Source organism: Rattus rattus, chromosome 1 (genome assembly GCF_011064425.1).
Source record: "Rattus rattus isolate New Zealand chromosome 1, Rrattus_CSIRO_v1, whole genome shotgun sequence".
Classification (NCBI taxonomy): Eukaryota; Metazoa; Chordata; class Mammalia; order Rodentia; family Muridae; genus Rattus; species Rattus rattus.
Genome location: NC_046154.1, coordinates 31,470,003 through 31,483,584, shown reverse-complemented (window position 1 = coordinate 31,483,584; position 13,582 = coordinate 31,470,003). Strand labels below are relative to the sequence as shown.

General features: G+C 46.4%; 1 protein-coding gene across 2 annotated transcripts in view; it reads left to right on the top strand.

The window, feature by feature from the left end:
• Positions 1 to 13,582, top strand: part of Kiaa0319l (KIAA0319 like) — a 92,304-nt gene that overhangs the window by 63,057 nt on the left and 15,665 nt on the right. For both annotated transcript variants that reach the window (XM_032897757.1, XM_032897749.1), the window contains exons 6-12: positions 689 to 786; positions 4,164 to 4,251; positions 5,516 to 5,608; positions 7,723 to 7,855; positions 11,319 to 11,547; positions 12,611 to 12,734; positions 13,232 to 13,364. In XM_032897757.1, the coding sequence (XP_032753648.1) occupies positions 689 to 786; positions 4,164 to 4,251; positions 5,516 to 5,608; positions 7,723 to 7,855; positions 11,319 to 11,547; positions 12,611 to 12,734; positions 13,232 to 13,364 (898 nt within the window). The remainder of the gene's footprint in view (positions 1 to 688; positions 787 to 4,163; positions 4,252 to 5,515; positions 5,609 to 7,722; positions 7,856 to 11,318; positions 11,548 to 12,610; positions 12,735 to 13,231; positions 13,365 to 13,582) is intronic.

The following is a 13,582-nucleotide window of genomic DNA, read 5'->3' as shown; positions in this document are numbered from 1 at the left end:
TACCTCATCCCACCCTTTCCTGCCTAGAAATGCATTTGTCTCCAGTTTAAGTCCCTTTACTGGGGGATTCCACGTGGATACCAGGATCCTCTTCAAGCTATGCAGAGATAGTCTAAGCTGCAGACGAGGACCATTTAATGCTTCATTTGATCTTAATTAATTTCAGTGAGGCCTGTTTTAAATGGGCCATGCCCTTCCATCTTCTGCAGTGTGTTATTTAGCTCAGCAGGAATGAAGTAGCTCTTTTAACTCACCAGGGTGTGATGACCTCAGCTAGACGAGCATTGTTAGCGCTCTGTAAAGAGCTATTTTTGAACCATGTTATTTAGAAGTCATTGCTGTTCTTTGTTGCAAAAGAAGTTTTGTAAAAAAATGACCTTTGTTCCCAATGAGTTCATCTGTAGCGCTTGGTAGGGCGTGTATTTTAAGTGAGACACACCGTGAACAACCTTTTTTTTTTGAAGATGGCCCAAGGTAGGTGTGGGGCAGAAAGAGCACTGTCCAGAGAAGGAAAGAGGCCCTGGCTGTAGCTGACTCAACAGAACCCTCTCAGGAAACGGTTTGGCTTCCCTCCAGACCTCGGGTTAGAGTCTGAAAACTCAGGCTTTGTCAGGATTTAGAGGAGTTTATTGGCAGGCTTTGTGTGTAGGTGCATGTTTGCATGGTTTCTCTCACTGCCCTTCTGTAGGAGAAACCTACACCTACGACTGGCAGCTGATCACTCATCCCACAGACTACAGTGGAGAGGTGGAGAGGAAACATTCCCAGAGCCTCCAACTGTCCAAGGTGAGTCTGCCTCCGTTCATTCGCAGGGCAAGGGGAGAGGAGATTTTCTGAAACAGAGTGAAAACCGGGTTTCCTGTTCACACTGAAGTTGGGAGCAGTTTTTCAGTTGTGAAGCCTTCGGAAAGTCGCCATGGCGGACAGCCAGTGTTTGTTTAGCATATAATTCTCAAATTTCATTGCTGGTGAGAAGACTGTACCAGTATGGCAGTGATGGCTGAAAATACACATTCAGCAGCTCTGTGAGGTGGCACACACACTTCAGAACTCCAGAGATGAGCGAGGTTATTTGTGTGCACGTGGTCTATCTGCTGGTGTAGTCCCTGGGAATCCAGAGCACTTATGAGAATAAGTCTTCATGTTCTTTGGCCCAGCACTTCCTGCATCCAGCGGCAGGTCATCGCACGCTGTGGCAGCCAGTCAGGATTTTCCAGCGAACTATCATAGTCTCTCTATAGACCAGGCTGTCCTCAAACTCAGAGGTCCCCTTGCCTTTGCCTCTGGAGGGCTGGGACTAAAGGTGTGCACCACCACATCTGGCCAAAGTCATAGCCTTCATAGTGAAGGACAGTAGAGTTTCAGTGCCCCAGAAGTGGTAAGAACGTGATGGGGCACCTGAAGGTCTGTGGCTTACAGTGTATCTTAGAGGTAACTTACTTGGGTCATGACAGGGGCCTGCTTCCTAGTAAAGGGTAGAAGGACACTACTCTAGCAAAGAAGCACTGGGCCAGAACTCTCCGAGGCAGAACCGTGGAGGAAGGACTGCTGCACGGTCCAGCATGTGAAGAGAGAGGCAGATCCTGGAGGCAGAGATTTGAACGCCTTTGAATCTCTTCATTAGTGTTTATTTTATATGTATGGCTACAAGGTACCTTTACCTGCTGGCCATCTTGTTGGCTTTATTACTGAATCTTCCTATAGAGCAGAGAACCTGTGAGAGACACGTTCAGATTTTCAGTTAAGAAATATGGCCTTCCACAGGTTGGTGGAGATAAGATTCAAAGTGGGAAGAAGAGTACAAAATCTATTGACAAATGTAGGTAGAAAATGATAATATCCTGAATAAAAAATTAAAACAGGAAGCAATCTATTCTGTTCAGACCATGTAGAAGACATATTGTTAGTTGTGTTACTTAATGATTACTTTTTATTGACATAAAATCTCAAGATAATAGGTATTAATTTCTGTTTTACAAATAAAAATAGAAATATTTAAAAAGGAAATGGCGGGGCTGGGGATTTAGCTCAGTGGTAGAGCGCTTACCTTGGAAGCACAAGGCCCTGGGTTCGGTCCCCAGCTCCAAAAAAAAGAACCAAAATAAATAAATAAATAAATAAATAAATAAAAAGGAAATGGCTTGGCCAGAGTTTGCAAAGCCATAAAGTGGCTGGTCGTATCTAGAACCTTCCGCCTCTGAGGCCACGCTTTCATTCCCAACCGCTGTGAGGAGTGGATGGAGAACCAAGTCACTGGCAGTCTGGGTGAGGGCAAGTGGATGGACCTGAGATGCTGGGTGGGAATGCTGGGAGAATGAGACACAGGGGGAGCTCGTGTTTGAAGGAGATTTACGGATGATTCATTCGTTTAAAGCTGTGATCTGTGGTCCGTATGAGGCACTGGGTGGACTTGATCTTGGCAGCTGGAGGGAAGGACTAGAGACTAGGAGATGAATCTGGTTCAAGAGGTCAATTCGTATATCTGTCTAAAACTGAGGCTGTGGTCCAGCTAAGGTGGGCCAGGCGAGCCTGTGGAGTAAGCTCAGGATTCAGGGGATGCCGTTCTTCAAAGTTTGGAAGGCAGAGGACAAGGCAGGAGCAAGGCAGAGTGGGAAGGCTGGGGACAAAGCTTTGGAGGGGAGGTGGGCTGATTAGTATTCATCCAAAAAAGATGGAAAAAAGAAAATCTTTATTTTCTTCTCATGATGTTCACTTTAATCATAACAGGAAGAACTTGGAAGCGACCCAAGGATCTAACAATGTGGAATGTTGTGTGGATTATGATACATATATTCATGTACTGTTCCGTAGTCATTGAAATGAATGAATGTTAAAGAGATTTTATCATAACCATGAGCATTACTTATGCTAATGAAGGGAATAAAGAACAATAAAAAGTACGATACCTTAATTTTTTAGCTAGACCCCAACACCAATGAAGTTTGGCTGGGATAGTGACAGGCTTGTGACTGGCTCTGAGGGAGCGAGCTGAAGCCAGGGGTGCTGTACATGCCTTTAATCACTTGGAAGGCAGAGGCAGAGGTGTCTGTGTGCTTGACGCCAGTCTGGTCTACATAGTGAGTTTTAGGACAGCCAGGGCTACACAGAGAAACCCCATCTCAAAAAGACAGACCAAACCAACTAACCAAGCACAACAACAGAAGAAAGTAAAGAGACGATCTGGATAAAACTGATTTGTGTTTGTGACCAAGGGTTGGAGGAGACAACAGTAGACACCAGCATGGTGAGGTGGTGACATCATGGTGGCTTTACTGTGCTCCCTCTTTGTATTGTTTCTACAGTCAGCAGAAAAGGAAGGGAAATTCAGATTTCAAGAACTAGTTAGTTGTCTGTCTGTTTGCTTGATTGCTTTTGGTTTTTTGTTTTTTGCTGGTTTTTAGAGATAAGAGTTTCTTTGTGTAGCTCTTGCTGTCCTAGGACTCACTCTGTAGACCATGCTATCCTTGAACTGAGAGATCTGCCTGCCTCTGCCTCCTGATGCTGGGATTAAAGGTGTAAGCCACCATTGCCAGCCAATTTGTTTTTTGTTTTCTTTTTAAAGCTGTTTTTTCTATATGTGGGGGATTTGCCTGTGTGTGTGTGTGTGTGTGTGTGTATGTATGTATGTATGTATGTTTGTATGCATATCACTTGCATGCTGGTACCCAAGGAGGCCAGAAGAGGTTGTGCGATCCCCTGGAACTAGAGTTAACAGACAGTTGTGAGCTGCCATGTGGGTGCTGGGAATTGAACTCAGGTCTCTGGAAGAGCAGTCTGCGTTTAACTACTTAGCCATCTCTCCAGCACTTCCACCCCCCATTTGTTGTTTCTATTTTTAATAAGATGTTTTTCTATGAAGACATGATTTTAAGTTTGATAACGGTGAAGTGGGGTGGTTGGGTCCTTAGTGGTTCCTCTGAGAAGAAAATCAGAGTATAGGGAAATTGAAACCTTTCTGTTCTAAATGCAGCCAGTAATAAGAATCACATTTTTTTTAAAAAAAAAAAAGCTGTTTCTTATTAATATAACCCATCTCTAATCCTTTAGCTAGTGCACTTGTTTCCACTTTGAGAATAGGGCAAGAAAAGGATGCAGGCTCAGCAGGGAAGGTTCAGGTGCTCGGCCCTTGCGGTCATCTAAAGGACCTTGTCTTCCCTTGTCAGCTGACTCCAGGCCTCTATGAATTCAAGGTGATTGTGGATGGCCAGAATGCCCATGGGGAAGGCTACGTGAATGTGACAGTGAAGCCAGGTAACTGCCACAGAGCTTTGACCTCTGTCAAAGAATAGACCCCTATTCTTTGGTGGGGGTGAGGGTGGGGGGCGTATCCTATTTACTGGGCAATTCCTAGTCCAGCATAGCAATTGCAGCAAAGTACATTGTGCTGAGCCCAGGAGCAGTAGTCACTGGTCTGTACCCTAAGACCAGAGCAATGACCTGTCTACCCCCACGTGGACAGGGCTGGGAGATGTTGTGTTGTAACTAAGAAACTTAAGAAACCTGGGAGCTCTGGAGAATCACACAGGAGAGCTGGCTAAGTGACTTCCAGAAGTCAGAGTTCCTTGCTGAAAACTACCAGTTCTCTCCCATATTGGAAACTCAATCCTGAATCCATACTATGGTTCCTTTAAAAGCAGCCTGTTGGTAGAGTACAGGAGACCAGCGAGGCACTGGACTGTGCTTGGACAGACATTTCTAGAAGCTGGAGATGGGTCCTTGTTCTGACATAGATCAGTGCCACCTTCTTCTTGTGTTGGCACTACATCTTTTCATTTCCTGAGCTCCAAACCTAAAACAAGCTTCACCAGACACTGAGTGTGTGAGCCGCAGACTAGGAGGAGCTCAGTGGAGAGGTGCTGATAGCATGGTGAGGTCAGTGCCATGCTCAGCAGGACAGGAGAAACACAAAGGGCAAGTGTGTACTTAGGCTCAGCACGGAGACCATCTGGTCGCCTGTCAACGAGAACTAAGCAGCCTTGCATCTGGCACTCAGGTGGACTAGAGGGCTTGTGGTACACTGCCGTCTCCGACAGTTGAGAGGTCACTGCATCTCCAGCAGGCTTGTGCCGAAGGATGCTTCACTTGCTAGAGTTTCAGTGCTCATTCATTTCTTGTCCACCTCTAGCTGAACTCAACGGAAGTAGTGATTGGTACCCATGGAACTTTTCGTAAGCTTGGTACACGTGAGCACTGAAAGAACACACGGGGCCATGTAGCGATGCATTTATTTCAGTCTGGCTCTCAGGAAGTTGTGAGTTGAAGATCAGTCCAGGCTACATAGCTGGCAGGCTCAGTGCTAGCATGGTCTTAGGAACAATCAGGTTTGGAACAGGCCCGACCAGGTGTCTCACATTACCAGGGCAGCCTGGTCTACAGAGCAAGTTTTGGGACAGCCAGGGCTACACAGAGAAACCCTATGTGAAACTATTAATTTGTAATCAACACAGACATAGTCTACCCCTCTTACAATTTTAAATTTTCTCTCCCAATTTCTTTTTGTGTCATTTTCTCGAAGAGCCCCGTAAGAATCGGCCTCCTGTTGCCGTGGTATCACCTCAGTTCCAGGAGATCTCGCTGCCAACCACCTCTACCATCATCGATGGCAGCCGTGAGTACCTAAGCGCTGTGGAATGTGGTCTCTGCGAGTTCCCAGGCTAGCCGCATCCATGATCTATTTAGATCAGTGTTTAACTGTGTTACCTGAAGGTCAGCCAGGCAGAGCAACTGATTAGAAATTTCCCAGTCAGGCCACAGTTAAAATCTTGCTTGAAGTAACATTTCTACTCAGAGAAAACAGAATTGGGCATACAGTTAGAATTACTTTTGGTTGAAAGTGGCTGGTTTTCATATTTGCTTAGATGTTTCCTTTCTTGATTGTAGAAATCAAATTCTTGGCTACATCAGTAACCAAGAGGGCTGCCTAGGGATATTCAGAGTTATCTCTGCACAAAGGCTGTCGTCAGCCTCTTGAAGAGGCTCACTGTACACCCTGCCTGGGACTATGTTCCTTTTGGTTTTGTTTTAATGATTTTTAAAGATTTATTTTTGTTATTTTAATTACGCATGGTGCGTGTGTGTGTGTGTGAGCACACGTGCGTGCGCATGCACACATGAGAGTGCAGGTGCTCAAGGACACCAGAGTCATCCCATCCCCTAGATAGAGCCAGAGTTACAGATGGTTGTGAGCTGCTACGCATTGGAAACGGGAGTCTGGTCCTCTGGAGGAGCAGGATGTGCTCCTGAGCCGTACCTTCTCCACCCCCTCTCTTAATAAAGAGACCATGGACTGAGGTTTCTGGAGCTGTGGGCGTGGGCGTAGCTCAGTGCTGTAGTGTTTTACAAGCACAAGGCGTGGCTTAGTCCCCAGCCCCGATCCCAAGTGCTCAGGTAGGTTCAGTCCTGCCCTCTGATCTGCTCATCCCCACCATGCTGCCTGTCTTGGGGCTGACATGGTTTTTTGGTTGAGGTAGCCCTACTCTGGCACAGGATACTCAAAAGATTAAGCATTTTATGTCAGTGGTTCTGCTGAGAGGAAGGGACTGGGGATAAAGGTGTCAGAGGGAGGGGAGAAGGGTTCGGATAACACTTGCTGCTTTTTAGTTTGGAGTGGGTAGAATTTGAATATTATGTAGAGACACCATGAAGGGAGTGTCTCCCAGGCTCCAGAGAGCCGATGGCATTGCTGCCCATGTCCTTGCCGAGAGTTTTTCCACTTATTTGAAAACTGCACATGCAGTATCTTTCTTCTTATTCACACAGCCACACGCACGCACTCATTTATGATGCCTCATCTCTGTGTATGGAGGATTTTTCTAATCAGGGCATGAAGTGCATACCACTTTTCAAAGACAACTTCTGTGGAGTGTACAGTGTCCTGGAATGACTGCATGCTTGCTTGCAGTGTGTGCTGGTGACCCTTAGATTGCTTTCCTTTTTATGATGAGCAGTACTGTCACAAATAGTAAGTGTATCTGTAAGATAAATTTTTAGAATTATTGCAGGAGCAAAGATATTTGTCGCCAAAGTACTTTACATAGAGCAATGAGCTATTATCAATTCAGCTAATGTGAGGCCCCTTTTCTCTATACTTTTTTTTTTCCCTCCTCCGGGGGCTGGGGACCTTGTGCTTCCTAGGTAAGCGCTCTACCACTGAGCCAAATCCCTAACCCCCCCCCTTTTTTTTCTCTATACTTTTACCATATTGTGAAACATAAGAATTTTTTATTGCATTTCTTATTGTATATACTATGGGAGGGTGCTGCCCCTATTGGAGTTCAGAGGGTGACTTGTGGTCAGTTCTTGCCTTCCTCATGGGATCTGGGGATTGACTCAGATGGTCAGATTTGTGGCAAGTCTGCTGGGCCATCCTGATGGCCTGAACCCTTTCTTCCAACAGTATGCTAGGTTAAAAATAGTATCTCAAAGAGATGTTTTAATTTGCATTTCCTTTTAAGTGAGGTTTCAATATATTTTTATGTATTTAAAATTATTTCTTTTTATACAATAGCATTTTAACTTGAGATTTCCTAAGTTACAGTCCTTAGGAAACGTACAGGAGCATTCATTAGAGGCCAGCTGACCCAGTGGGGAAACTGCTTTGGAGAGTGAGTCTAACTTCATGTTTTTCCAGCTTGAGCTCTCTGAGTGGTCCCTTGGTTCGTGTAAACCGGGTAAGTGCCGAGGCCGGGCATTCTGTTAGAACCGATTTTCTTTGTGATCCAGAGAGCACAGATGACGATAAAATTGTCCAGTACCACTGGGAGGAACTTAAGGGACCTCTGAGAGAAGAGAAGATCTCTGAAGACACAGCCATACTAAAACTAAGTAAGCTCGTCCCTGGGAACTACACTTTCAGGTAAATTAGGCTTCAGCTTCAAGTTGATCTTGTAGGAGTGACTGAAAATAGCAGTTTGCACTGGGATTGGTGGAGAATTCAGCCGTGAGAGTGGTTACAGTAGCGATTGATGTTTCCTAGGGCACAATCTCTTCAGAACCTCTACATTGTTCTAAGAGCCACGTCTGGAGGACCCCAAACATTTCCCAGGACTTATGTGTTAGGGGAAGGGTCCATTTTCTCTTGCCTTCTTGGCACTGACATCAACAAGTTTTCTTTTCCCTCTGGGAAATGCTTTCTCTGTGTAGCCCTGGCTGTCTTGGAACTCTCTCTGTAGACCAGGCTGGCCTCGAACTCAGAGCTCCTCCGACCTCTGCCTCCTGAGTTAAAGATCACCACACCCCGGCAGGCTTTGCTTTTCACTAGCAGTCCGAAGGTGATTTCTGGAGACTTTTGTTATTGAAACTATTTGAAAATTTTGATTCAAAGAAAATCCTTTCAAGAATTAGCATTGACATTTAGAATGTGTTTATGAGTGAGGCTTTAGGCTTACTCTAGGGCACTCTATATTTGCATAATTTATGTTGTAGTTTATCTGTAATGAGCATCATGCCCTTATGTAGATGTAGGGTTAGGAAAGTTGTTTCCTCTGAGGTCACACAGTAGGGGTCAAAAGTTTTTCTTTAAAAAGATTTATCTATTTATTTCATGGATGTGAGTACACTATAGCTGTCTTCACACACCAGAAGAGGGCATCAGATCCCATTACAGATGGTTGTGAGCCACCATGTGGTTGCTGGGAATTGAACTCAGGACCTCTAGAAGAGCAGTCAGTGCTCCTAACCGCTGAGCCATACCTCCAGCCCATCAAAAGATTTTCTAATCCTCCAGCCATGGCTCATCCTACTTCACCCCATGACACATGCGTGCCCACACTCACATGTACACATACAAACTCACATTCAACACACTCATACTTACTCACACATGCTCACACACACTCATACTAACACACTCTCTCATACACACTTATATACACACACATACTCACATGCATTTACAGACACATACATACACTCATACATAGGCATGAGTCACATAGTGGCAGATGCTGCTGAGACACTCAATACACAAGGGAGGATGAGACATGTTCTTCTCTGGAGAGAGTACAGAGTGCCTCATGGGAAACTGAGGCCTAGGAAGTAGATAGCACTCCAACAGGTGAAGGAGGGCATTCCAAGAATAGTATATATTATTTGAAGACTGTGGGCGGGTCTGGAGGTCATTGCGTTCTAGACACTGTTAGAAACACGGAGTTGGGGTTGGGGATTTAGCTCAGCGGTAGAGCGCTTGCCTGGGGGCGATGGCGCCAAGGCCCTGTTGGGTCCTCAAAAAAAAAAAGAAAAAAAAAAAAAAAAAAAAAAAAAAAAAAACACGGAGTTGATGTCAGCACAGCCCTTCCTTCACGTGCTCTGACTTGGTGGCACTCTCACTGGCTCTTAAAGCACAGGAGTGGACAGTGGTTTCCAGTGCAGCCTGAAGTCCTCTCACTGGCTTGAACAGGAGTTTCGAGTTGATGTTTACCTTAAATTTCTGGAACTTCCTCACTTAATATAGAATTTACCTGAGCTAGGTTGATTTTTTTTTTTTTTCTTTTTCTTTCTTTCTTTCTTTCTTTCTTTCTTTCTTTCTTTCTTTCTTTCTTTCTTTCTTTCTTTCTTTCTTTTTTTTTTGTTATTTGGTTTTTTTTTCTTTAGGTTGATATTTTTTAAAATAATGACAAAATTGGACATAGTGGCACAGACCTGTAACCACAGCACTTGGGGGACCGAAACAGGGACCTCATACTGGGCTAAATATCAAGGCCATCTCAAACAAAACAAACCAAAACGAAAAATAAACCTAAACAAAACCAAAGGTTACAGTAATGACCACTGTTTCTGGAACATGTACTCTGTGCAAAGTGTTTTTCTGATCTCTTTCCACTAGACAATTTTATCTCATTTAATCCTTTAAACGGAAATTCTGGTTATTCTCATTTGACAGATTAGGTAATTTTGGCACAAGGAGGTTAAGTAACTTGCCCAAGGTCACATAGCAGTCTGCCTTCAGGGTCTGAGCTTTCTACCACAGCGGTAACATATGGTTTTTGCGGTAGATGGGGGTAGGAAATGACGCTTTTTTTTTTTTTTAAATCTATGCTATGATGAGAGTGGACTTGACTAGCATTTGGATTCTGTTTGATTGCTTGCATATCGTCCCTCCCCTGCTTTTACATGGCATTAGTCGGCCGTAGCCCTGCAGCCCGGTGCTGTTCTCTAAGGTCTCTGAGTCAGAACAATGGCAATGGTTCATGTGTCTGTAGCAAGTCAACAATCACAGACCTGTGAGACGTCAGGGGCCTGGGAAGAGGCAGAGTACTAGGATCCTCTTGTCTAACACTTGAGCTTGTTTAAGAGTCCAAGCATCTGTGCCGTTTTATAAAGGCTACAATACCCAGAATGCCCTACAGGTAAAAGGTAAGACAGGAAGGAAGCCCCACAGACGTCTGGCTCTGTCTGAGGCTGCTGGTGAGATTTAAACCAACCGCATGTCTTTTCAAAGCTTTTCCTCTTTCTGTCAGCAAAGTGGAAGGATCCCAAACTTCCCTGCTCACTTACACTCACATTCTGAGGTGGCGCAAGCAGCTTCAGGCTGTTCAGCTGGAAGGCACCGTTTAGGTGGAAGTCTGCTCTTATAAAAGAACATTTCCCCTCTAGCCCTGCTTCTCCCTGCACATGCTGTAGGCACATGCTGTAGGCACGTTGTGTAGGAGCCTTCCTCGCCATCTCAAGTTCCCGCCTTGCTGGAGCCAGCCTTCATGCTCTGTCCCAGAGCTCTGGGCCCAGCACGTCCACATCCATTTTTATGTTTTAGCATGGCTGAAATACAAAGTGGGGTGCTGCCTGTGAGCTCTGTAGGAATGGAGGCCAGGGATGGTTCCTTCTTAAGAATGGGTTTCTGAGCTGGGTAAGGTGTGTGCCTGCATTCCTGGCACTCTGGAGGCGGAAGCAGAGGCAGACAGATCTCTGTGAGTTCGAGGCCAGCCAGGGTTTCTGGGCCTTGATATCCATGGTGCGAACCCTGCAACACTTATAAGGCCTCCGTACATGGATAGACACAGCAGTTTGTGCTGCTGCCATATAGGGGCTGGGTCACAGATCCTGAAGCCACCACTGTCCTGCTGTGTGACTCTGGGCAACTTACTCTCAGTCTCTTCATATGGGTGTGGAGAAGCGTGAAGGTTAGACCTTAAGGAGCTGTTGTGGGTGTTCAGGTAGATATAAAGCACTTGGAACTTTGCCTGGTACACAGGAGAGCCTCAGTCAATGTTAGTTCTAGCATGACTCTGCTCCTGCAGCAGGATGGGTAGGAGGGGAGCTGCCAGCTTGGTCCTGCCCCATCCTGATGTCCGTCCTCCCTACTGACGCTTCTGTACCAACAGCTTGACTGTTGTCGACTCTGACGGGGCTACCAACTCTACCACTGCAAGTCTGACTGTGAACAAAGCTGTGGACTACCCTCCTGTGGCCAATGCCGGCCCCAACCAAGTGATCACCCTGCCCCAGAACTCCATCACCCTCTTTGGGAACCAGAGCACTGATGACCATGGCATCAACAGCTATGAGTGGTCACTTAGCCCGAGCAGCAAAGGGAAGGTGGTGGAGATGCAGGTAGGAGGGAGCACTCACTTTCTCTCTCAGGGGGCAGGGAGTCTCTGGATTTCATCCGCTACTTAGGGTTATCATTTTATTCCCAAAGTCAGGCTTGTGCATTTAGATTTTTTACACCCTAAATAAATTCAGAAAATTGCAGGTCTGATTAACAGATTATCTGAAACTTTTAGTATTAGGAGGCGAGGTAAGAAACTTGTCTCTTGGGCTGGAGAGATGGCTCAGAGGTTAAGAGCACTGACTGCTCTTCCAGAGGTCCTGAGTTCAATTCCCAGCAACCACATTGTGGCTTACAACCATCTGTAATGGGATCCGATGCCCTCTTCTGGTGTGTCTGAAGACAGCTGCAGTGTACTCACATACATAAAATAAATAAATCTTTAAAAAAAAAACAAAAAACTTGTCTCTTATGGATGACCCAATCCAGAGGGTCTACACAGATGCCACCAGCGTGCAAACCTTCCTAAGCTCATTGGAGTAGATAATCTAGCTAAAAGATGTCCTCCCCAGAAGTCTGTAAAATGAGTGACCTGGGCCAGGCTGTGGTGAGCAGGAATCTGCTGTTCCTGGGTCCTGCTGGCTGCTGTCACATAGAGAGATGATCTTAGTGCTACTTGACAGCCTTGCTAAGAGCGGACAGAAATGAGACTCCTGGGTGGAATTTTCCAACATGGAGCACTACAGGATAGGCAATCCCTGCAAGCAGGGCTCAGCCCTGGCCCGCCAAGGAAGCCCCTGCATTGGCGGTTTTCCTCCAATGTTCCTTCTGATAGGCAGGAAGGGCTCTGCAGCTTCAGGTTTCTAGAGGCATGATGCAAAGCATGTTTTACCTGGCTTTGTTCATGTGTTTTGATAGGTTTCTCTGCTGTCACAGGTCTATAGAAAGTCTTATTTAGTACCGTGTCTCACGCTGTCCTGTCAGTGGTCACTCAGTGTGCTGAACGGGGACCCCAGTACCAAGTTAGGTTTAAAGACCTGGCTCAAGCATTTCTTTCCGAGTGAGCACTGTGTGTACTGCTGTGGTCCTGGGAGTCATTACCCATGCCTGACTTTCTGCACATAGGGAGTTAGAACACCGGCCCTGCAGCTGTCTGCGATGCAAGAAGGAGACTATACCTACCAGCTCACAGTGACGGACACCGCAGGACAGCAGGCCACCGCTCAAGTGACTGTGATTGTGCAGCCTGGTAAGCTCCTCCCCAGGATCCTGCCAGCCCCGGCGCCACAAGGGCTGGTGTTGTGGGCTTCAAGTAGAGAGGCAGGAGGCAGACATCACCCCACCAAGCCTGAGAACCACAGCTTTCCCCCTTCTCCTTACCATTCCTTCATAACTCCAGTGAGTGCCCTTCCCTTGCTAGTTACTGAGTGATGGTGAGGGCCTGGGAGATGGAGTCACCACCACACCAAATGCTGCTTGATCTTAGGGTTGTTGTAAAGCCCTGGCTCTCTAGAAGGCTGTGTCTCCCTCTAATGCCCACTGCATTAGATGTCAGAGGAAGTGAGCAGTTAAACTAAGAACTGCTCCACATGACTGTGAGACCCTGGTGGCACCCATCTCTCCCACATACCTTGCAATGGTCTGGGCTGAGGCAGAGTTCCCATGGCTGCCAGAGCAGATGCACCCATGGGCCCCTCCTCCACCACCCGGAGTGTTGCTCTTGATGGCTGCACTTCTTTGTCCTAGAGAACAACAAGCCTCCTCAGGCAGACGCAGGCCCGGACAAAGAGCTGACCCTGCCCGTGGACAGCACAACACTGGATGGCAGCAAGAGCACAGACGACCAGAGGGTCGTCTCTTACCTGTGGGAGCAGAGCCGGTGAGTGCTCATGGGGCTGGCTGGACAGACGGATGGACGGACAGACGTGCCTGGCCCCGGAGCAGCAAGGCTCGTCTGTCTTTGAGAGTTGACCCACTCCTACTAGTCTGTCCTGGAGAGTGAGAAAGAGGTTTATAATCCCAAGTTCCAACTCGTAAGAAAGATTTCCTGATTTTTTTTTTTTAAAGAAATAATGTATATCATCAGTTAGCCCCAGG